At 39.6% G+C, this 23375-nt stretch overlaps 1 protein-coding gene across 1 annotated transcript in view; it reads left to right on the top strand.

The window, feature by feature from the left end:
- Mgat4a (alpha-1,3-mannosyl-glycoprotein 4-beta-N-acetylglucosaminyltransferase A) overlaps positions 1-23375 on the top strand; it is a 118156-nt gene that overhangs the window by 45955 nt on the left and 48826 nt on the right. The window contains exons 3-5 of the mRNA XM_008845849.3: positions 1668-1835; positions 4854-4994; positions 14630-14763. Coding sequence (XP_008844071.1) covers positions 1668-1835; positions 4854-4994; positions 14630-14763 — 443 coding nt within the window. The remainder of the gene's footprint in view (positions 1-1667; positions 1836-4853; positions 4995-14629; positions 14764-23375) is intronic.

Genomic DNA, 23375 nt, shown 5'->3' with positions numbered 1-23375 from the left:
GATGGGTCTACATAATGAGTTCCAGGCTTATCTGGGCTACAAAGGGAGACTATGTCTCAAGAAAAGATTAATTAATTAAATTAATTAATTAAATCTTGCCTGAATAGTTGACATTGCAGGACACAGAGCATCTTCAACATTTTCACAGTTAATCAGTACCTTGATGTCATAATGGCCAATGCTAAGAACATCATCATGTCATGTAAATGCTTAGTACAGAACATGTTTAGGATCATTTCAGAAATTGTTGAAAAATCTGTCCTAATCCCAATTCAAAAGTCATTTAACCTTTTTTTTTGGGGGGGGGTCTTTTTGAGACAGGGTCTCCCTGTAGCCCCAGCTGTCCTGGAGCTCACTATGTAGACCAGGCTGGCCTTGAACTCACAGAGCTCCACCTGCCTCTGCCTCCTGAGTGCTGGGATTAAAGGTGTGCACCACCATGCCCAGCCGTTTAACCTTTTTAAAAAAGATTTTTGAATACGTGTTTATATATATCTGGGTAAATGCTATGTGTATAGTTGCCCATGGAAGCCAGAAGAGGGCATCAGGTCCCCTGAGCTTGAGTTACAAGCAGATGTGAGCCGCCAGATGTGGGTGCTGGGCATTGAACTCAGGTCCTCTAGAAGCTCAAGTGTTCGTAAACTCCTGAGCCATCTCCAACCTCATTAGCAGAGTATCTTTTTTTTATTCTTTGACAACTTCATACATGTAAGCAATGTATCTTGGTCATCTCTATCCCCAACTCCCTCTCCCACTAAATTTTTTTCGAATGAAACTCAAGTTAGCAACTCCAACAGCAAAATTTAAAATGAAGCATTCTAACATACTACAAACCAAAGGTAAACTAATTTGATACTTACATGCTAAGGAATGGCAGGAAAATACTGTCTTTGTTTTCTGTGACTTAAACAACTATATTCCTGTAAAAGAAGAAAGCTTTATATCAGTAGTAAAAGCTCTGTATTTTGTAATATACAGTAGTCTTGAGTCTGTGCCCAGGTGTCAGATAGCCATCATTGATTGGTATTGCCTTTGCCTGGTGTGAGGCACTCAATGGAAAGTATACGTGCTATGTGTTCAGAACCAAGCCTGGAGTGAGATCATGCAGTGCGGCATGGGCAGGTGTTGCCAGAAACACCTCTGATTCATGCGTTTTGGTCTCTGTGCTTTCAGAAGCCTCTCCCTGTTCTTGAATGTTTCACAGCCCTTCCCTTCAGTTACACATCTCCATGTGAGGTCGTGACCCACAGTTTAAGAAGCTAGGCTATAAAATGCAAAATTTCAGCATTCCGTGTATCATCAGCTTTTGCCTGGGCTGGATGATGCAAACATTGTCCTTATAGTTGAACCGTTTGAGAAGTGATATTAGTATTATGCTTGGTGTTAATTCTAGCAAGTTTCTTTTTTATTCAGTCTTTAAATTTCCAAGTACTAAGTAGAGTGCTCACATTTTTAAAAATACTAAGAACCAGGTTGTGGCTTTGTTACATAACAAGGTCCCTTTTTCAGTTTCCGTTCTTGTAGAGTCAATATTTTCTTCCAAAACATTGACTTTAATGAAAATATCTGCTCTTTCAGATTTGTTTACATCTCTTAAGATGAGTATTGAAAAAAAGTTTACTAGTAGATTAAAAAGCATACTAATAACTTTCTTGTTTTGCTTCTAGAAAAACTAATTGCTTATCAACGAGAATTTCTGGCTTTGAAAGAACGTCTTCGAATAGCTGAACACAGGATATCTCAGCGCTCTTCAGAATTAAACACTATTGTCCAACAATTTCGGCGTGCTGAAGCAGAAGCTAATGGAAGTAAGAATGCATTGACTAAAATTTCAGGTACTTCTTTTTTTTTTTTTAATTTTTAAATTTTATGTGTACGAGTATATTGCATCCAGGTCTCGAAATGCCTGTAGAGGTCAGAAGAGGGTTCTGAGTCCCCTGGAACTGGAGTTAAGGGACAGTTGTTAGCCGCATGTGGGTGCTGAGAATCTAACCCAGGTCTTCTGCAAGAGCAGCCAGTGCTCTTAACCACTGAGCCAACTCTGCAGCCCCAATTTCAGGTACTTTAAAAGGATTCAAGGATTTTTGTGGAGGGTGTGACTTGAAAATTTAGTAGTTTTCCGACTGACGTTGCCCTTTTCAGAAAGATCACACAAAATTTTCTATCCTAGTAAATTATAAAATAAATTTTATTAATTACTTTCATTTTGACAGAGCACTATTAATTTAAATTCCAGTTGCATACATTTCATCTGTAATAGTCAAGAGCCTATACCTTGAAAGCATTCATAGTGAGGTTAAATTTTAACTTCTGGGCCTGGAGATGGCTCATCAGGTAACAATACTTGATGCTAAGCCTGAGGACCTGAGTTTAATCCACAGGTCACAGGTGGTGGCAGGAGAGAACTGACTAGACACACACACACACACACACACACACACACACACGTTTTAAATAATAAATAAGTGTTTAAATAATTCTTACCTCCCCTGATAGCCAGCTAAGGTCACCCTGTTTCCACACGTAGCCCTGGGCACCCAGGCCCTGACATTGGACCTTTCCTACTCCCAGGCACCAAGAAGTTTTCCATCATCTTTCTGTGGCTTTTCTGTAGTCCCAATGTACCTTGACCTGTGCCCTACAGAAAAAGTAAAGCACCTAATTGAACTTCTAGAGATTATAAAAAAGAACTGGAGATTAGACAAGGAGTTGGGGAAGTTGGGGGTGGGTGAAAAGTGAATATATTAAAAATACATTGTATCCATGTACACATATACATAAAATAAAAATAAAATATTTTTTAAGTAAATAAAAATAAATAAATCAATTTAACTTTATTTATGCATGCTTATGTTAGACCTCAGATGGCTTCTGGGGAAATCTTGGAACTATCTGAACAGTCATTACTCTTAAATCTGAATGATAGAAGGAGCGTATTTGGTTTATAGCAGGTATTTGGGAAGTATGTGTTTTTTTGTTTTGTTTTTCCTCTTCGGAGGACTTCTGGTCAGAGTCAAATGAGCACTGATTTTTCCCTCTCTGTTTCTGTGCCCTTCTTATTTTGATGATTCAGCTGATATGTGTTCATAACTAGCTGTCTACAAATTCGCATGCTCTTTCTAGACTGACATTTTGAATTTAGCTCCATACACTCTTCATATACAAATAAAGAAGAATTCCTTTCATCTGGACACCTGTCACCTGACTTCATTTTTTCAAGCTTTTGCTTCTTGCTTCTCCTCCTGTTTGTACCATGTAACATTTGGAACACTTAAAGTTATGCTAAAAAGAAATCACTGTGATTTGTGCACAGTAATTTTTGCTAACATATTTGCTTCCTTTTTGTCTGTTTTTGAATACATATTTTTCTTCAAAATATTTAGCTCTTGAAATTATACCATGAGCATTTTTACCTTGTCACTGTTCTTCAAAAGATAATTTACATTAAAAAAATTTTTTTATGAGACAGAATCTCACCCCATGGCACAGGCTGGTCCAGAAGTCACTGTGTAGCCCAAGCTGGCCTCAGACTTGAGATCCTCATGCTTCAGCCTCCCCAGTGCTTGGGATTACAAGTGTGTGGCTAAAATACTGTTTTAATAGCTACACGTACCCAGCCAAAACGTACTATAACATACTGTAACAAACTGAGCATTTTTCTGTAATTAGCAAACGAGCCTTTTCCTGGATCACTTTCCCCTCTGACTTACAGCTCTGTGATAAATGTCTTTGTATATCAATCAATCAAATTTCTGGTAGCCCTTATGATTTTTGTTAGATTGTGTTTTGATGACTGTTGATTTTTTTTTATATGACACCATTCCTAGAACAAGATAGGCAGCCATTAAATATTTGTTGAATGCATAAAAGCTAAAATGCAAAAGAGGTAATGACTGAGAAATACGACAGAGTATTCTAGGGCCTTGGATGCTGTTGAGTATCTGGCATAATTATCACATCATCACTGACATTTAACATCAGTGAAGCTGCTAATTATTGACAGGTGGAAATGTCTATTATAGTATATGTTTCTTTACTTCTGAGATTAATTGGTTAATTTCATATATGACACTCCATTGTATTCTTTGATTTTTTTTTCTTTTTCTTTTTTTTTGTCCTATTTTTAATGGACTTGGAGGCACAAGTACTTGCTGTTAACTTCCTTGTTTAGAAAGTAAATCTTAGTCTGATGAAAATATAAAGCAATACTGCACAACATTGACTTAAGTTTTTATTTCATAGCATATTAAATAACGCATCTATCCCTCTAGATAAAAACTGAAACTATTTGAAGATTTTGGTATATACTGAACATTCTCAACTTATGATGTTTAGAATTTTGTATATAAGATTTTGATGAAATGTTATGCATAAAGAAACAAAAGTTAGACAAGCATGGTAGCACATGCCTATAATCCCAGGACATGACTGTATAATGAGTTTGAGGCCAACTTTGGCTTCATAGCTGCACCCTGTCTAAAAGAAAAGACAGGAAAATGAAATTCATAGGTGGTCAGTCTGCTTGCTATTACATTTTTATGAGTGGATGGCATATTTAGAGTCTACTCAGTGAATCTGAGGTCTGACCTATTGCAGAGGTGAGTAATTAGCACTCCACCTTCCCATGGTACTCTGGCTGTCCTCAAGTTCACTCAGCCTGTTTCATCCACATCATGACTCTGTGAGACTCGGGTTTTAAAAATGGAGCGCTCATTCACCGAAGTAGGAAATTAGGAGAGAATAGCCTTTGCTTGTCATTTTCATAAATTTTCATAGCTATTTTAAAAAAATAAAATCAGCAGCTTTTAAAAGATAAGGGACTCCTGTGGCCTAATTCTATTTTTGTGTTTCAGATAATACCATAAAGCTACTAAAGGAATTAACAAGCAAAAAATCCCTTCAAGTGCCAAGTATTTATTATCATTTGCCTCATTTATTGCAAAATAAAGGAAGCCTTCAGCCTGCGGTGCAGATTGGCAATGGAAGAACAGGAGGTGCGTTCACCATGTGGTCACTGTGCACTTGTACCTATCATTTGACCTGTGACTTGGTGTATTGTGTTGATATTAGAAAAAAGTCTGACAGGGCAAAGGCTAAAAATTGTTTTTTACCTATGCACAGTTCTTGGTGCTCAGTCTCGGCTGCTTGATGAAAGAAGTTGGGCATTTTGCCCATAGACCAGAATAGGATCAAGAGAAATCTAGTTCAGCCAGACAGATGTTTAAATCTTTGGTAAGTTTTCTGTTTAAAAGATTGGGTAGATAGAAAGATGACTTTCCCCCCTTGTGTTTTATCTTGGCGTTAATAGCTTTTCCCAGTCATGTTCAAGGGGTTTGTCTATGTCTGCCCTACTTTTTCTGGGAGAGATGTGAGTAGACTGTTACCGTTATTGAACTTCACATGCAGTAAAACTCGGGTTTGCTTCTTTTCCCTGCTTTTGCCCTATAATAGCCTCTCGGATTTTCCTTAAAGGACCTTTGGCTACTCTTAAATTCTTACTCCTCCCTTTGGCCACTCTGGAATTTTTAGTTCTGCATTTTCACTTGGCTTTTAAATTTTTGACTTAATTTAACTTTGACATTTTAATTTGACCTTTTCCTTATAGATTTTAAAATGTAGAGACTAAGATTTTTTGAAATTGATAAAATGAATATTCCAGAGATTTTGAAATTTCTTTTGTTTGAGGATTAAAAAAATATTATTTTTTTATGTGTATGAGTGTATTCGCTGCATGTATGTAAGGGCACCTGTGTCATGCAGAGCCCATGGAGGTTAGAAGAGGGCACTGGATTCCCTGGAACTGGATTTATGGATGGTTGCTAGCTGCCATGTGGGTGCTAGGAAGAGCAGCCAGGGCCCTTAACCACTGAGCCATCTCTCCAGCCCCTGGGGATTTCTTTTTTGGGGGCTATGAGGTCTCATTGTGTAACCCAGGTTACCCAGGAATGCACAATTCTTCCACTTCACCCAAGGAGCTAGGATTATAGGTGTGTGCCACCTTTCCCAGTTTGAATTTCATTTTGTGTTAATGTTTTTGAAGAGTTGATTTTGTTGGCTTTTCTTTTTTGCAGTGTTGGTGATTAAACCCAGGGTTTCATGCATGTTAGACAAGCCCTCTACCACTGAGTTGTATACCCAGTCTGGTTGTTTTTTGATTCAGTAGCATGTTAAGTGTCTACCTTTTTTTTTTTTTTAACATTCTATTATTTATTTTTATTTTATGTGTATGATTGTATTGCCTGCATGTATGTAATGGCACATGCAATGCCCACGGAGGTCAGAAGAGGGCATCAGAGCCCCTGGAACTGGAGTGACGGGTGGGTGTTAGCTGCCATGTGGGTACTGAGAACTGAACCCAGGTCTTCTGCAAGAGCAGACAGTGCTGTTAACCACTGAGCCATCTTTCCAACCCTGTGTCTCCCTTTTTTTTTTTTTAAGCATCCTGTTTCTCCTGTCCTTTGACGTTAGTATAACCTTTCACATTCATCTTGTTTGGATTCTGCCATCTTTCTCTTTTATGAATTATTTACAATCACTGTCTTTCTATGGAGATAATGAATCTTAAAACATCACATTCAGATTAACTCATCTTTCCATTTCTTTACTGACTCAAGAAATATTTACTGAGACCAGGCATCCTCCAGGTGCTAGATATACAAAGACTAACAAGATCTGTAGTGCACTCTAAATCATTTTCTTTATAACATTTATTGTTAATTTTTTAAATCTAATACTCATATCCCCCTTTAATAATCACTTTTGGTAAGATTGTGGGCTTATTGATTTAGATAGTATCTTCATTAATGAGAATAATAAATGTAAAGAAAATAGTATTTAAAAAGTCATTTGACACTTGAGAAGCAGAAGTAGGTGTATCTCTATGAGTTTGAGGCTAGCCTGGTCTATATAGCAGGTTCCAGGCTAGCCAGGGCTACTTAATGAGACCCTGTCTCAATAACAAACAACAAAACCCACTTAAATTGTTCAAGATCTCTAGTAGGTTCTGTACTGGATAGCTTTAGTGTCAACTTGACACACCGGGGTTGAGGGAGCCTCAGTTAGGGAATTGCCTCCACAGGACTAGCCTGTTGCCATCTCTGTGGGACATCTTTTTGATTGTTGTATGATGTGGGATGACCCAGCCCACTGTGGCTGGTGCCACTCCTGGGCAGGTGGGCCTGTGTTGGATAAGAAAGCAGGATGGGCAGGAGCCAGGGAAGCAAGCCAGTAAGCAGCATTCCTCCATGGCCTGTGCTCCAGCTCCTACTTCCAGGCTCCTGCCCTGAGTTGCTATCTTGGGCTTCCTGAGATGGGCCAGGAGATGTAAGTCAAATAAACCCTTTCCTCCCCAAGTTGGTAGTGGTCAGAGTGTTTTGTCACAGCAATGGAGAAATAAGCTAGAACAGGTTCTTATATAGTAACCTCTTCTAATCTGATGACTGTGGTACTCTTTTCCTTTTAAAGATATGTGTTCCATGATTTTATCCATTGTGTTACAAGATCTTGGTCAGCCAAGATCTTTTTTAGTAGTCAACATTCTTATAAAGTGGGCACCATTTTTGAAAGGTAGAAATAGCAGGCAGCTTAGAGTAGGATGTGTGACAAACCCAGATATACATTAAGAAAATTCTTTCCTAAATCCTTAGACAAGTGATTCTTAGTAGGTTTTGAGCTAAGAACCTTTTGAATGTCCTAGAACAGCCACTGACCACTGCTTAGAAAAGTACATGTAGGGAAAGTTACTTTCTATTCAGTTTCTGGAATTCGTGTTTTGTAGAACCTCATAACCTATACAGGAACTTTATATTAGGAAAGTTTTCTAGATCCAATTGCTGCTTACTAACAATTCTGATCTTCAGTGGTCAGGCTGATTAATTACGGGACAGCAGGCAGAGCCCCACAGCCTTCCCCAGGCAGGGAGGGTGATAGGGGGACATAAAAACATAAGACAGGGAGGGACAGAAAGTGAGTGTTCCAGGTGGGACTTGGCCCAAGCAGAGGGGCTGGGATTCTGATGTGCAGAACCAGAAATGCTCCACCCACCCAACACTACACAGAATCCTCCCACACAGTTCAAAGAGGCAGCTGCAGTAACCAGGCACAGCAACTACAGATGGTAAAGGGGAATCTTCTGCAAGTTAGGAGGTCCCAAGCATCTAAGAAAATTCGTACTGTGGCAGTAACTTAGTGATCCAGAAAATGGAGTATGTAGTGAACAGTATGATTCATTTTAGAGGGAAGGGAAAGAAAATTGCACCCAAAATAAAACAGTAACTGACTATTATAAAAGATCATTTAGAAATGTTTGCTTTTCATTTCAGTAGTTATGTTTGAGATTTCTATATACATGGCCTGATTAAGAGTAGAGCCAGCAAGTCGGGCTTGGTGACACAGGCCTGTAGTCACAGCAGCTCTGGGGATTTAAGGCAGGAAGAGCTTAGTTGGTCAAGGCCTGCCTGGGCAACAGAATGAGTTCAAGACCAGCCTGGGAAGCTTAGTGAGAATGTATCTCAAAGTAAAACGAGAGCTCAGTGGTAGAGCACTTGCCCAGCATGTACAAGGCCCTGGGTTTCATGTCTAGTTCTTCTGAGGGGTGGGGGTTGGGGGTAGGGGGCAGGAGGACCAGGAAAAGATTGAGCTGTGTAGTTCATTCATAATGCAGCCCAAAGTGCGTAAAGAATGGAAAGAGATAGAAGTCTGTATCTGATAGGTGATCCAGGAGAGAAAGAGGTGGCAAAGCACAGAAATAATCACTAACAGACAATGTCTTTTATTGGAGAAATGCCCAGGCCTTCAGAACAAGGGCCTATTTAGGGCCAGGAAGGATGGTTGGCAAAGCACTGGTCAGGTTGTTTGCCAAAATGGTGCTCTTGACTGGCAGAGAACAGGAAGTGATTCTTCAGGCTTTTCCTGAAGTCAGAGACCATGAACATGTGCGCTGTGCCAGGTGCCTTGCCAGGTACTTGGACTAACAGATCCTAGTCTTATGGAGCTTTAGTCTAGTACAAGAGACATGTATTAGTCAGTCATGCAAATAACAGTATAACTGCAACCTTTGTGATGTAGAGGATGGTTTCAGAATACGCAAAGGTGTATTGATCTTATGGATGAGTTGAGGGCAGTGTTAAGAAATATATTTGAGCTGGGTGTGGTGGCCCATGCCTTTAATCCCACTTGGGCGGCACAGGCAGGTGGATCTCTGTGAGTTCAAGGCCAGCCTTCAAGTTCCAGGCCAGCAAGACAAAAAAAAAAAGTGTATTTGAGCTGGGTGTGGTTGCACGCCTTTAATCCCAGCTGGGCTACAGGGAGACCCTGTTTCAAACAAAAGAAAACCAAACAAAAAGAAATATATTTGACTTGGGACCAGTGGAATATGTATTTTCCTTGTGAAGATGGGTGTTAGCTTCGTATTGCTGTTGTAATGGATTACTGCAAATTCAGTGACCTAAAACAACAGAACATTATTATCCTGTAGTTATGGAGGGCAGAAGTCATAAAACTCAGGTTGCGCTCCTTCTTGGAGCTCTGGGGGTTAATCTCTTTCTTTGCCTTTGCAGTTTGGCAGTTTGCCTACATTCCTTTGTGGCTCCTTCCTTCATCTCCAAAGCATAGTATCTGCAAATTTCTCCCTATGGCTCTTGCTTCTGTTATAGCTCCTCTTTGCACTCTGACCCTTCTGCTCACCTCTTGTAAAGCTCCTTGTGGTTACACTGAGCACACCAGGTAGTCCACAATAATCTTCCCATCTTGAGATAACCTGACTCAGTCACACCCACAAAGCTCTCCCTGTCCAAGTAAGGTAACATTTACAGGTTCCAGGAGTTCAGGGCATGACATATGTGGGAGGTCTTGTTCTCTCTACCACATTGAGAGAATACAAAAGCTCTGTGATGGAAGGGAGCACAGACTATTCTAGAAAATAAATGAAATGTGGAGAGTGAGGGGATGCATGGAGCCAGATGAAGCTGCACGCGTTAAATAAAGCCAGACTGAAGAGTCTTCTAGCTCTGTTACAAGATTTTGGTTTCTAGCACAAGAGCTGAAGGAATCCACTAAAGGGTTTCAGACGGATTTATCGAGGATAGTTTATTAAGAGTTAAAATACACAAAGATCACATTTGCTGCAGTGGGAAGAGTGTTTGAGGATGTGAGAAAAGGAACAGATGCAGAAGACAGGATGGACTGTTTTAAGCTGGCTGTGTGGTACGTGCCCTGTGACCCCAGCATTCAGGAGCAGGAGACAGGGAGATTGCAGTTTGAAGGCCAGCTTTACTCAACAAAGAAACACTGAAAAAAAATGAAAAGGTTGTTACAGTTATTTACCCAAGACAGGATGAACTTGGAGCAACTAGAGGTGGAAACAGAATGGACTTGGAGGTGTTTGGATGACGTGGGACACTTAGGCTAGGACACAGTGAGTGACTGGATTTGGGGCTGGGGTTGAAGGAATGTCATGGGCAATGCCAAGGTTCCAGATGGAATAACTTGATGAATGATGGGTGTCATTCCATGAAATCCAGAGCAGCAAAAAAATGCTCTGCAGCACTGGTTTTCTTTTCTTTAAGATTTATTTTTATTGTTTTTAAAATTATGAGGGAGTGGGGGTGGGGGTAGGTATGTGCATATGAGTGCAGGTACCCACGGAGGCCAGACATGTCAGGTCCCCTGGAACTGGAGTTCTAGGTAGCTGTGAGTCACCATGTGGGTACTGGGAACCAAACTCTGGTTCTCTGCAAGAGTAGCACATGCTCTTAACTGTCGAGCTCTCTCCCCAGCCCAGGGAACATAATTTTGTTATAACTGCAGGTAGACTGAGTAATTGAAGATTAGGAATGCTAAACTTAGATTTTTTCTAATTTTTTTTCTTGTTTAAAGGAAGTAAGTTCTAGAATTTGAAAACTTTCCAAGAAAATAAAAAAGAGCTGATACTACAGGTTAATGCACCGGGAGACAGGGGTCCTTTCGATTGCATGATTGTGTTGTAGAGTGTCTACTACACAACAGAGGTACAATTCATACTTGAATTGGAAATGTTAGGCAGTTACTCAGTGGAACAAAATACTTTGTCCAACCCTTTGCTCTATTCCTGCTTGATACCCTTGGCCTACTTTGCTTCTCCTTAAAAGGATGCTGTGGTCATATTCTTCACTTTGTTGACAAACTACTCCTGAACTCTAACCCTTAGGATTTAAAGATTTCCAGGATTGTATGTCAGAAATAACTGTGTCAAATAAGAACAGGCTCAGTATCTATACCAACTCCCAATCTCAGTATTTTATGGAACAAAGGTTTATTTCTGTTTTTTTTGTTGTTGTTGTTGATGGAGCTTGGGGCATCATGGGCCTCTCAGGGGTCCAGGCTGACATCTTAAATGTAACTGACTTCCCCAACAGAGAAAACTCCAGCCCTGAAGGATTTCAAACTACAGATACAACCTTGGCAAGCTGGTGGCTCACACCACTCCACACTGACTTCAGCCATAAGCAGACCAAGAAATGTAGCCTTACCATGGGCTCAGAGTACAGGGAAAGCAGACTTTGTTGTGGCCATTTTGTGAATTTTCACAAGCATGGGTACTCTAATTCTGTAATTTTGCCCAAAATTAGTACTTTGATTTTTTTTTTTTTAGTGCTTTTGTATCTATTCATTCCTTGTTGTAAACTAAATTTCAGCTCTAAAATAGAGTATTGAGAATAATGGTTTGTTTTCTAAACATGAATGAAACAAAAAGCAAAACAAAACAAAACAAAAATCCCTTCAGAGTACAGTATGAAGTCAGGAATTGCATCGCTACCACTGTTTTCTTCAGATTTGGGATCAATGTGTTTTGCTTTATCCGTAAACAGCCTTCCTAGTGTGAGAACTGAACTCAGATCCTCTGCAAAAGCAAGGAGTACTCTTAACCACTGAGCCATCTCTCCTTCCCAAGATTTTTACCTTAAATTCCAAGGAAGACTGAGTGTATGGAAATTGACTTCCAAAACAGTCCCTTCTGTCTTTGGAATCTCTAAGTAACATAGCTAACTGAAATTCCTACCTGGAGCCTCCTCCCCTGCAAATGTGCTGTGAAGTCAAGATGCCCTGTCCACCGGTTCAGGCCATTCTTCCTCCTCCCCGTCTCTGCTTCTCCCAGTCCAAAGGCCCATTGGTGAGGCTCTAGAAAACACATCTCAAATCCGCACACCTCCACTCTTCAGCCATCCTAATTCAAACTCCCATCACTTGCTGTAGTGAGTGCAGCAACTTTTTACCCTGTCTTCTCCAGATGATTTCACCCTAAAAAAAACAAAACAAAACAAAAATGAAACAAAAACCCTAAAACCATGCTTTTACTTTTGGCAAATTTGGTAATCTTTGAAAGTCACAAATCAGATGTGAGTCCCTTGCTTACAGCCTCACAATGACTTTCTCTGGTATTCAGAATTGAACTAACTTTACTACCAACTTCTAATTCTCTAAGCATAGGCTCCTTCTGCTTTAGATCCATTCTGCATTTCTTGACTGTATCAAGATCATTGTGTCTTCAGTGTCTTGCTGGTTCCTCTTCTGGCATGTTGTTGTCCCTCAGCTTTCGTATTAATTGTCAGGTGAAGTCAGAGAGGCCCTCCATGGCTGCACCACCCAGAGGCACCTCCTACCCATTCATCACTCATTCTGATACTACTTTTTCATTTGTACTGTACAAAGAATCCTTTCCAACTATATTGCTTAACTTTCCCTCCTTCTAAATCTTCGGAAAGCCAAGGCCTTATTTATATTGTTCACCATTATATGCCTAACACCTAGGATCATGCCTTGTATTTAATAAGTGTTCAAACAAAATTGCAGGAAAATTAAAGTCAGTCTTTCTGAGGCATCAACGACTCTTTTCCACTAAAATGAAAGAGAAGAATCTTAGGGACGGTTCCTTGTAGCAGTTGTACCTAAGTATGGTTTTACCTGCAGAATAAGGATAATAGATACATGGTCTTTAAACTTCTTCCAGCTTTAGAATTTCAAGTATAGTGTAACAGCTCCATCAAATTGTTCCATAATTACTATTATTTTTGCCATTTGAAGAATACTTCTCTGTTGTAAAAGACTTAGATTATTAAGATGTTAAGATATGTATTTTTGTGTGTTTTGTTGTTGTTTTTGAGACAGGGCATCCCTGTAGTCCCAACTGGCCTGGAACTTGCTATGTAGGCCAGGCTGGTGTAATCTTACAGAACTTTGCCTGCCCCTGCCTCCTAAGTGCTGGGATTAAAAGTATGAACCACCACACCTGACCCCTTTAACATATACTCTCAATTCTATGACACGATATACGTAATCCCCCAAATCACTGTGCTGTATAAAGTTGTATGGCAAAATGAGAAAAATAAGGTTAGGATCACAACACTCAACTGTCAGTTGCACACAAAAGAATAAGAACGTAGTAAGATACTAGCACAGTTCTACCCATGTGCAGTGATTGGAAGTGGCACATGTGCACTACAGTAAATATGGTAGTCTGCTTGAGGAGGCCTGGAGGCTTGCTTGTTAAAATGGCTGCAGGAGAGGTGCAGCCAGGAGGCTACTGTGAAGTGGTGTATGTGGATTGTTTGAAATCTGACACAGTCACAACACCCCACATGGATGGGTGTCTTTCACAGCAGCTGAGAGTGTTTAAGGTGTGTGTCTTATGTATTTCCGTACAATTCAGTTCTGCTTTCTAAACTTGGTTCAGCTGAGTTCAATTTTCTGGTGTCTGCCTGGTTGAGTGTCTCAGAGAAAAAATTGCACATAAGCAAAGGTGAAATTCATATTACAGTCCAGATTCTTCCCTAACACATTAATCACATAGGAACAAATTTGCACTTAGAACAAGCAGTATAGTACAACCGACTATAGTGTGTTGTACAACCACCTATATACAAAGCTTCCTATGCCTGGTGAGGACCCAGAGTCCTTACATTCTCACAGCATTCATGACCACAGTACAGTGACAGTACAGTGATCAAAACCAGGAAGTTCACATTGATGTTGTACTAATAATTGACCTTAGCTCTTACTCAATATTTTGCCATGTTCAGTATTTTTGTGTGCCAGGGTTCAACTCAGGATCCCATGTTGCATCAAATTGCCATGCTTCCTTAGTCCTTTCCAATCTGGGACAGTCTTATGGAACCTTCACACCATAAAGAGTATGGGCTGGTTATTTTGTGTACTGTCCTCTAATTTGGGTTTGTATGATGTTTCTTCATGGCGAGGTCGGACATTTTATGAATTTTGGCAAGGAAGTAGTACTGTCCCCTTCTCTCTATGTCACAGTCTTGAGGCCAATATATAAAATAATCATTTGTAAGATGCGTTCAGTGTTTCTGAGTTTTAGTTGTGGAATAAAAATTTTTTGTTAATAGCTTTGATTTTGGTGTGAGGTTTAATCTTTTGTTTTTATCACATTTGATTATACATACTTGGTTAAACTGTATGGGAAAGGATTATAGCACTATAGGCACTCCCTTTTATTTTTTATTTTTCTTTCTGAAATTGAATCCTTCCATTATCCCTATAATTTCAGATATTATAATACTTTTGGAAGCAGTGTGTCTTTCTATGTTGTCCTTGTAAAATCTTTTTATATAATTACTGTATTCTTTTGTTTCAGTTTCAATAGTGATGGGAATTCCCACAGTGAAGAGAGAAGTTAAATCATACCTCATAGAAACTCTTCATTCCCTTATTGATAACCTGTACCCTGAAGAGAAGCTGGACTGCGTTATAGTTGTCTTCATAGGAGAGGTAATTATTTGTTATTTCTTTTGTCATATATGATCTAAGAGTTGAAACCACAACTGACTATTTGAATGTGCTTTTATAAGCATTTTAGCAAATGTGGTATTAAAGAAAAGTTGAGTCTTATATAACATCTGATAGTTTAAGGCAAGTCTGACTTTTGGTGTGTTTGCTTTCACATCTCTCCTACAGGTACAAACCAGGAGTGATAATGTTTGTTGTCAGTAGGATATACAATAGAAACAGTTCTTAAGAATCATCCCCCATCTTTGGCTCTGAAGGCTAAATTGGAGGTTTGCATGCATGTTCTGTAGGAATTCTGAAACTTCAGACAGATTTAGCCCTGGGGCGGGTGGGTATCCTTGCTATGCTCTCTCCCCCTTCTCTACTCCTAAGATGCAACCATAATTATTTTTAGAATAGTCAATCATGTGAGAAGAAATACATATCTCATGTTCTAGTCCCAAAAGATTCAGAGAAAGAATAAACATTTTTTTTTCTAAAATCACAGAAAACCAACCCCTGAGAGTAAATATTTTCTTAATTATTGTGTTGAATTTTCAGAACAAGAAACAGCTGGGTATGTGGCTTAGCACTTTTGTAGCACCTGTGAGGCCCTAGTGCCATCCTCAGCCCTCTCTCTCAAATAGGACAAGATTTAGGACATCTTAGGATTTTAGAGGACATCATGGGACATTGTAGGATTTTAGCGTTCTGGGCCTCTGAATCTCACTTTTTCGGAGCTCCTCATCTCTTTTTAAGTGATTATGGTCTCAGTGGAAAAGTAAGTACATGCACACTGTTTAAATCAATCCCATAAATATATAATGAAACTTGCTTGTTGTTCCTTCATGCCAGCAGAACCTTTAGTTTTTTTGGCTGTATCTTAAATAATAATTTTTCTTATGGCTTACATATGAGTGAGCCATTTTGTCCATATTTTAGTATTATGAACATTTTCCATGCAAAAAAGATTTAAAGGTCCCAGCATCTTTTTTTTTATTATTATGGCTACCAAATATTTCTTGGTATAGTGTCAGCATCATTTTTTAAAATTTCTGATTCATAGATAGGTTGTTTCTGAGTTCCTACAATTATCAGCAACGACATTATTTATGCAAATAAATTCTTGTACATTTGTATAGTTATTGACTTGATACTAATTTCTAATTGTGCTCAAAGACCAAACATGTTAAAACACTCATACATGGCCAGCATACACTGTGAAAGTTGAGCCACTTCCTCCCTTTCCCAACAGTCTACAAAAGATTTCATTTATCTTTTCTAGTAGTATTAGTCTGTGCTGGTTAGGTTTTATTGTCAATTTGACACAACCTGAAGTCACCTTGGAAGAGAGAAGGCCAGTTATGGAATTCCCCAGCTCAGATTGTCTTGACTGATGTGAGAGGACCCAGCCCACTGTGGGTGGCACCATCCCTAGGCTGTATAACAGTAGTAGAACGTGAGCAAGGAGCTGCCCCATGCTTCTGCTTTGGTTCCTGTTTGAGTTCCTGCCCTGACTTCCCTCAGGGATGAACTGTGACCTGGAAGCATAAGCCAGATGAGCCCTTTTCTCCCCTAGCTTGCTTTTGGTCAGAATGTGTTATCATAACAGAGAAGCAAACTAGAACAATTTTGTTTTCTAACTTTATGAATGAAACTAGTACTTTGGTCTTTGCCGGAATAGCTCAGTTTGGAGAGCAAAGTTGCTCTTACTTAATTTGCATTTCTTTACTGTGTGGGATTAAATGTTGGTTTATGTGGGATTTTTATGACTATTTGCATTTATAATTATTCTTATAATCTTTATCCATTTTTTACCATTATGCTTGGATTTTTAATAAATTTTCATGTATGGGGGGAATTAACTCTTTGAAATAATATGCCCATTTTTAAAATTTATTTTTATGTTTGAGTGTTTTGTCAGTGTATATGTAAGTACAACCATGTCATGCACTACCTAGAGAGGCCAGGAGAAGGCTTTGGATCTCCTAGAACTGGAGTTAAGGATAGTTGTTAGCCTCCATGTGAGTGCTGGGGACCAAACCTGGGTCCTCTGCAAGAGCAGGCAGTGCTCTTAACTGCTGAGTCATCTCTTAAGTCCCCAGTTCATTTGTTTTAACTTTACGGATTTTCCCCCCTTTTGTAGAGATTTTACATTTTTTTAAAGATTCATTTTTATTTTCAAAAGTATTTTATTTATGATTGGGTGTGGTGGTGCATACCTTTAATCCCAACAGGTGGATCTCTGTGAGATCGAGGCCAGCCTGGTCTACATAGTGAGTTCCAGGCCAGCTGGGGCTGCAGGGAGACCCTGTCTCAAAAAGACAAAAATAATATTATTTTATTATTTAATTTTATATGTATTCATGTGTGTGAGTGTATGTATCTGCATCATATGTGCCCAAGGAGGCCAGAAGACAGCATCAGATCTCCTGGAACTGGACTCATTGGTGGTTATGAGCCACCCATTGTGGATGTTGGAACCTGGATCCTCTGTAATAGCAGCAAATGGTCTTAATTCTGGAGAAAGAAAACAGCCCTATATTTATTATTTTTATTTATGTGTATGTGTTTTTGTGTCTGTATGAATGTATACAATTTGTGTGCAGTCCTGTAGAGGCCAGAAGAGGGTGTTGGATCCCCTGGAGTTGAAGCTGTGAGTCTCTCAGCATCGGTGCTGGGAATTGAACATGGGTTCTCTGGAAGAGCAGTAAGTGCTCTTAACTACTGAGCCATCTCTCAAGCCCCAATTTTTACATTTCAAGTAACCAAACTTGTCAGTTACATGTCGTATGCTGGTAGAGATGGTGCCCCATCTTTGGAAAGCAATAGCTATTAATATTGAAAGTTTACTCCCTGACCCAACATTCTGCTGCTAAAAACTGATCCAGTAGAAACATTTGCAAGTGCAGAAACATTTAAGCACATAAACATTTATATAGCTCCTTCGTGGGCATTAATAAAATATGTAAGGGAAATTATCTCTTGGAATATACAGAAACTGTTAGTAGACGGTGCCTTGAGACTCAGGTTATGGGGGTGATTTTGCTTTCTGTTGTATATGTTTTTGTAAAGTTCGAATTTATTTATAGTGAGCATATTAATGTTTAATCAGAAGAAAATGCTTAAAGTGTAAAAGAACCATTCCTATATGTTTGAGTAGCTGAATTCAGAGATGAGTGTACATTGGGTTTCCAGTCCTTGCCGTCACCTTTCACCTGGTCACAAAAGTGTAGTTCCACTGGGTTTGCGGTCAGAGGACAGGGCAGGGCAGGATTCTGCCACATTGAGCAGGTTTTCTTTCTCCAGAGCCTCAGCTTCTTTGCTAGAATGGCAACCATGTTTTTGCCTCTTCTGTGCTCAGTGTTATTACAGGGAGGCACAGTGAGATCACACAGGGTGTGTGTGTGTGTGTGTGTGTGTGTGTGTGTGTGTGTGTGTGTGTAAACATATGTGCTGCCAGGCTGTGTCAGCAGAACTCCCATGTCTGAAGAGCCATCTTGGCTGTGGTGTTGCTCTGTATGCCTCTATACTATTTCAACCCAGAAGGTCTATCTAGAACAGAAGTATATAAAGAATTCACTGAATTCAGCCATAAGGTAATTTAAAATCAGTGATGAGTCTCTTTGGTTCTCCATAGGCTAGTTAGCAGTTTTCCATAGGTGTTATGGTAGGCTGAGGCCCATCAGGCCCCAGTAACAAGTACTCTGTCCATGGGATAACTGAGTGCTAGATCTAGGTCTTTGGCTCTTCCAGTGTGCCTGTTTCCACTTGCCTACTCGATAGCATCGTTTCATATGGGCAGCTTGTAATCTGCCTGTGACTGAATTAGCCTCACTCTCCCAAGCTGCTGCTCTTCCAGATGTCCCATCTGCTTACAGGACCTCTCTGTGCTGCTAATCAGCCTGTGCTTCACTTGTCCTGTGCCCAGCTCAGTTTACAGGTCTGCATTCTCCACTCAGTATGTGTTATTCCAAAGTCTGAAATGTTACATCTTTCCCTCTCCATGTCTTAGCTTATCACCTTTAGTGGCAACACCTCATCACCCATGTAAATTATCAACAGGGCTAATAGGCAAAAATGAATATCTTTTTCAAGCATTTTCAAATAAATCAGGAGTTTCTAATAAATGTATTCGTTATCAGTAGTCTATCTTAATATATGAGGAAGAAATTAAGAATATAAAACAGGCGCTGGAGAGATGGCTCAGTGGTTAAGAGTACTGGCCTCTCTTGCAGAGGTCCAGTTTTGGTTCCCAGCACCTACATGGCAGCTAACAACCATCTGTAACTCCAGTTCCAGGAGTTATGGAACTCTATGCCCCCTTCTGGCCTCCACAAGCATTGCATGCATGAGTGCACTTACATACATGCAGGCAAAAAACACTCATAAAAATTTAAAAATATATTTAACAAGAATATAAAAGTACACTGGAAACACTGGGCATGGTGGTGCATGCATGCCTATAAATCCTAGATTTTGGGATGGTGAGGCAGGAGAATTGCTGGGAGTTTGAAGCTAGCCTGGCCTACACAGTAAGTATAAGGCCAGCCAGGGCTACATAGGAAGACCCTATCTCAAAAAAAAAAAAAAAAAGTACTGTAGAAGGAGGGTCCATGTAGATAACTATTCACTGTGTGACTTTCTGTTCTTCAATTTTTTTTTTCTTAAAGGGACCAAAATATGCCCATCTGGGGGAGAGGAGAGACAGAATAATTATTAGTTATGTTTTGTCCTTTCTTTCCCCTTATCCTTGGATATATGATGAAACATTTATAGAATATCCAAAGTTGTCAGTGATTGGCCATTGATGCATTATTTGAAAAGTTTACTGGCTCAGTTCTGAACTTCAGAAGGGTTGAGAGGAAGAATGATTTCTAGTTGCCCTGAAGGACTCTTAGTGTGACCCAAGAGAGGTGGATTATTTTTTAGCTTATTTTTACTTAGAATTCAGTTGTAGTATTTATAATCTAATCAACTTTTTGTTGTCTCTATGCCTCATTTATGCTTTTTGTGCTCTTATTATATATATCAGTTTTTTGCAAAATATTTTCGCAGAGTGTAATTTAGATCTTAGCAGACATTTGTCTTTCATGCCCTAGACTTGTGTCTAGAGAATTCCCCAGCTATAAGTCCTGGTGGGGTAAAGTACCTCTGCCTCATGATGGCACTGAGTGCTACTGTTTACTTTACAGTTGACTGTTATCCTGCCCTGTGTGTCAAGTTTCTTCATTTTCAGATGACAGAAAATCCAAAAGAAATAACAAGGTAGGTAGGTAGATAGATAGATACTTAGATAGATAGATGGATAGATAGATAGATAGATAGATAGATAGATAGATAGATAGATAGATAGATAAATTTATGTCTTTGCATGCTAGTGACAAAAAAAAAAAGACAGAGCTGGCAAAGTGGCTCAGTGGGTAAAGGTTCTTGCTGCCAAGCTTGACAACCTGAGTTTGATCTCCAGAACCCACACAGTAGAAGGAGAGAAATGACTCCTGTAAGCTGTCCTCTGAAGTTCATACGCACACTGTGGTACATACCCTGCCCCCCAATAAATAAGTATAAAAAGATAAAATCTAAGGGAGCCAGAATCAGATGGTCATTCTGATGACAGACAGCACTGTTGGTTGCAGTGTCTTTTGGGGGTCATAGTGCAGGTGAGGAGGGCTTAGATGGAGGATTTGTAAGCTATGGCACGTGAGTGCTCTGTGATTTGTGGCTGTAGTGTTACTTTATTTGCACATCTTCACAGCTTGGTTCCTCAACCTAACCAGAAGGCCTGTCCATTCTCCCCAGCTGTCTTTCAGTAAATAATTTTTCTGACTATTTTTCCAGAGCCTGTTTCTGCTAGTTGCAGCTAAGATCTTGTCTGATAATGCCTGTGTCATGTTTAACAAACAAAGCTTGAATTTTATGAATTTCCACAAGCAGAACAGGCAGTCAGTGGGACTACAGGACTGCATAGATGACTGCGTGCTGTTCTGATGGATTAGAGACAGGATGAGGTCTTGAGGCAGGTTTCAGGAGAATGTGGCCTGAACACTGACAAGCAGGCGATGTTAATGACAGTGGTGATGATTGCTGAGACTTTGGAAAGAGTACCTTAGCACATCATCTTGTCTGTCCACATTTCTGCAGTTTCCCTGGAAACATTCAAAGCCCTTGCTTCCTCTTTAAGTTTCTAACAGTAGAATTCGACTTGACATTTTTACAACCAATTTATTGTTTGCATGAGCACTTACAGTTAGTCTGAGGTGCTGAGTGGAGAGAATTCCTGCTTTGTGGCATATTTAGAATGCACATGAAAAGTTTTGTTTTCTGCTTAGTCTTTTTACTGTTGTATGCATTCTACTTTGTGTTTTACATAAAGGTATGAGAGGGTTTCATGCCTTCTTCAAATCCTTTGACTTAACTTACGTTGATTTAACAGTGTCAGTAGCCAGCCTGTTGGCAAGAATTTACAGAGCAGGTAGATTTATAAATAGACACAGAAGTTGAATAGAGAGTTGATCAAATCACTGTGGCATTTTTAGTTGGTATCTGCTGGGTTTTTTTTTCCTGTTCTAAAGATACCATTTTCACTTTTATGTACTCAGTAGTCATCTCGTGTGGGTTGATCCTTTGAGAACATGAAAATACCCTGTTTCTCATCTTAACTTTGACCAACTAAGTATCCCTGAAGGTTCTTGCCTACAGAGATTATTGTTGCAGCATTTGACAAGAGATTTCTGTTCGCATCATTTCCACTGTATTTATTAACTGGAAATCTGGAGAAGACCACCCCTGTTTCTAGTGTTCAGTTGTAGATAGTTACCAGGTTTTTAAATTTTATTTTTATTTTGTATGTGTGAGTGTTTTGCCTGCATGTATGTGTGCATCAGGTGTGTGCCATGCCCACAGAGGCTAGAAGAGTGTGTTGGATCCTCTGGAACTGGAGTTATGGACAGTCACTAGCTGCCATTCGGGTGCTGGGAACTAAACCCTGGGTCCTCTGAAAGAGCAGCCAGTGCTCTTTACTGCTGAGCCATCTCTCTCCAGCCCCAATAATTATCAGTTGATAATTATTTTTTTATTTTTTGTGTGATTTAGTTGTTCAAGTTGCCTCCAGTGTAGTCATTGGAGGCTCATGAACTTATCCATTCTATCTACTGTGGCCCCATTGTTTTTCCTTACTTCTTACAGCAGAGGAGTTCTAGACTAGTCACATATTTTCCTTGCTCCAGCCCTGGAATCAGTAATTTCTTGAAGGTACCTACTTTTTTGTATAAGAGACTGGTATCGCACATCAAGATTATGGGGCCTCGAGTGATGCCTCAGTTAGTAACCACTTGCCTTGCAAGCGCAAGAATCTGAGTTGGATTCCCCAGAACCCACGTAAAATACCAGGTGTGATGACACACACTTGTAATCCCAGTGCTGGGGAAGTGTAGACAGAAGGATCCCTGGGACTCACAGATCAGTAATCTAGCCTAATTGGTGAACTCCAGGGCCAATGAGAGATGTTATCTTAAAGGAAGTGGACAGAATTCCTGAGGATAGTATCTGAGGTTGCCCTCCAACCATGTGCACACACACACACACACACACACACACACACACACACACATACACACGCAAATATGTACACACACATTAAAGAAAAGGAATGAGGATGTGAACTCTGAGGATGTTTATCAGCTGGGGGATCATTGTTTCTGACTCTTCCAGCAGACACCCCCCATTTCTATATAATGTTATGTCTGTCCATCTGTGTATTAAATTATATATTGTGATCTTATGACTCTGATTGTAGTCTCAGAGGGCCTGCTCTAGCCTTCCCTCTTTCCTTAATTATGAAACTCTTATCTAAAGCAAGAAATGGGGCTATAATGATTCACAATGTTCCTATTTGCTTTTCAATCCTAAATAAACATGGATTTTGAATTGTTAAACCAGTCTCTGGAATAGCATATGGCAATAATTAGAGCACAGTATTTGTCTTCTGTTCTTTTGTCTTTAGCCTTACAGCATCTAAAGTACTGTTTTCCAAAGGAACTTGGCCTAGTGCTCTCCATCCCCATCCTTTTCAGTGTGCTTTTGTTATTCTTTGTTCTTTACATATGGATTTAGAACTGTTTCTGCTTGTTTTCTATTTTAAATTACTTTGGGAACATTGTTTTTCTATTTTAAATTAGTTTGGGCATATTACCCTGCATTTTAAGAGTAAACTATATCAAAAGATAGACTATATCAAAAGAAATGTCATTTCCCCTTTATTCCTCTACCCCATTTTCTTGATTGGTTATTAATATATAATTCTATATTGATTGGAAAACAGCCATACAGTTATCACTTTTTAAAATTTTTATTTTATGTGTATAAATGTTTTGCCTACATGAATGTAAGTGTACCATGTGAGTGCAGTGCCCATGGAGGTCAGAAGGTGGTATCAGATCCCATGGAACTGGAGTTATAGACATTGATAGCCACCATAGGGGTGCTGGGAACTGAACCTGGGTCTTCTGCAAGAGCAGCCAGTGCTCTTAACCACTGAGCTGTCTCTCCAGCCCTGTAAGTCCTACTTTAATTGATAATTTCTTTGTGACTTAAAAGAGGCTTAGGTTTTATGA

This window comes from Nannospalax galili, unplaced genomic scaffold (assembly GCF_000622305.1).
Source record: "Nannospalax galili isolate Female #2095 unplaced genomic scaffold, S.galili_v1.0 scaffold182, whole genome shotgun sequence".
Lineage (NCBI taxonomy): Eukaryota > Metazoa > Chordata > Mammalia > Rodentia > Spalacidae > Nannospalax > Nannospalax galili.
This window is presented reverse-complemented; position numbering and strand designations above follow the sequence as displayed.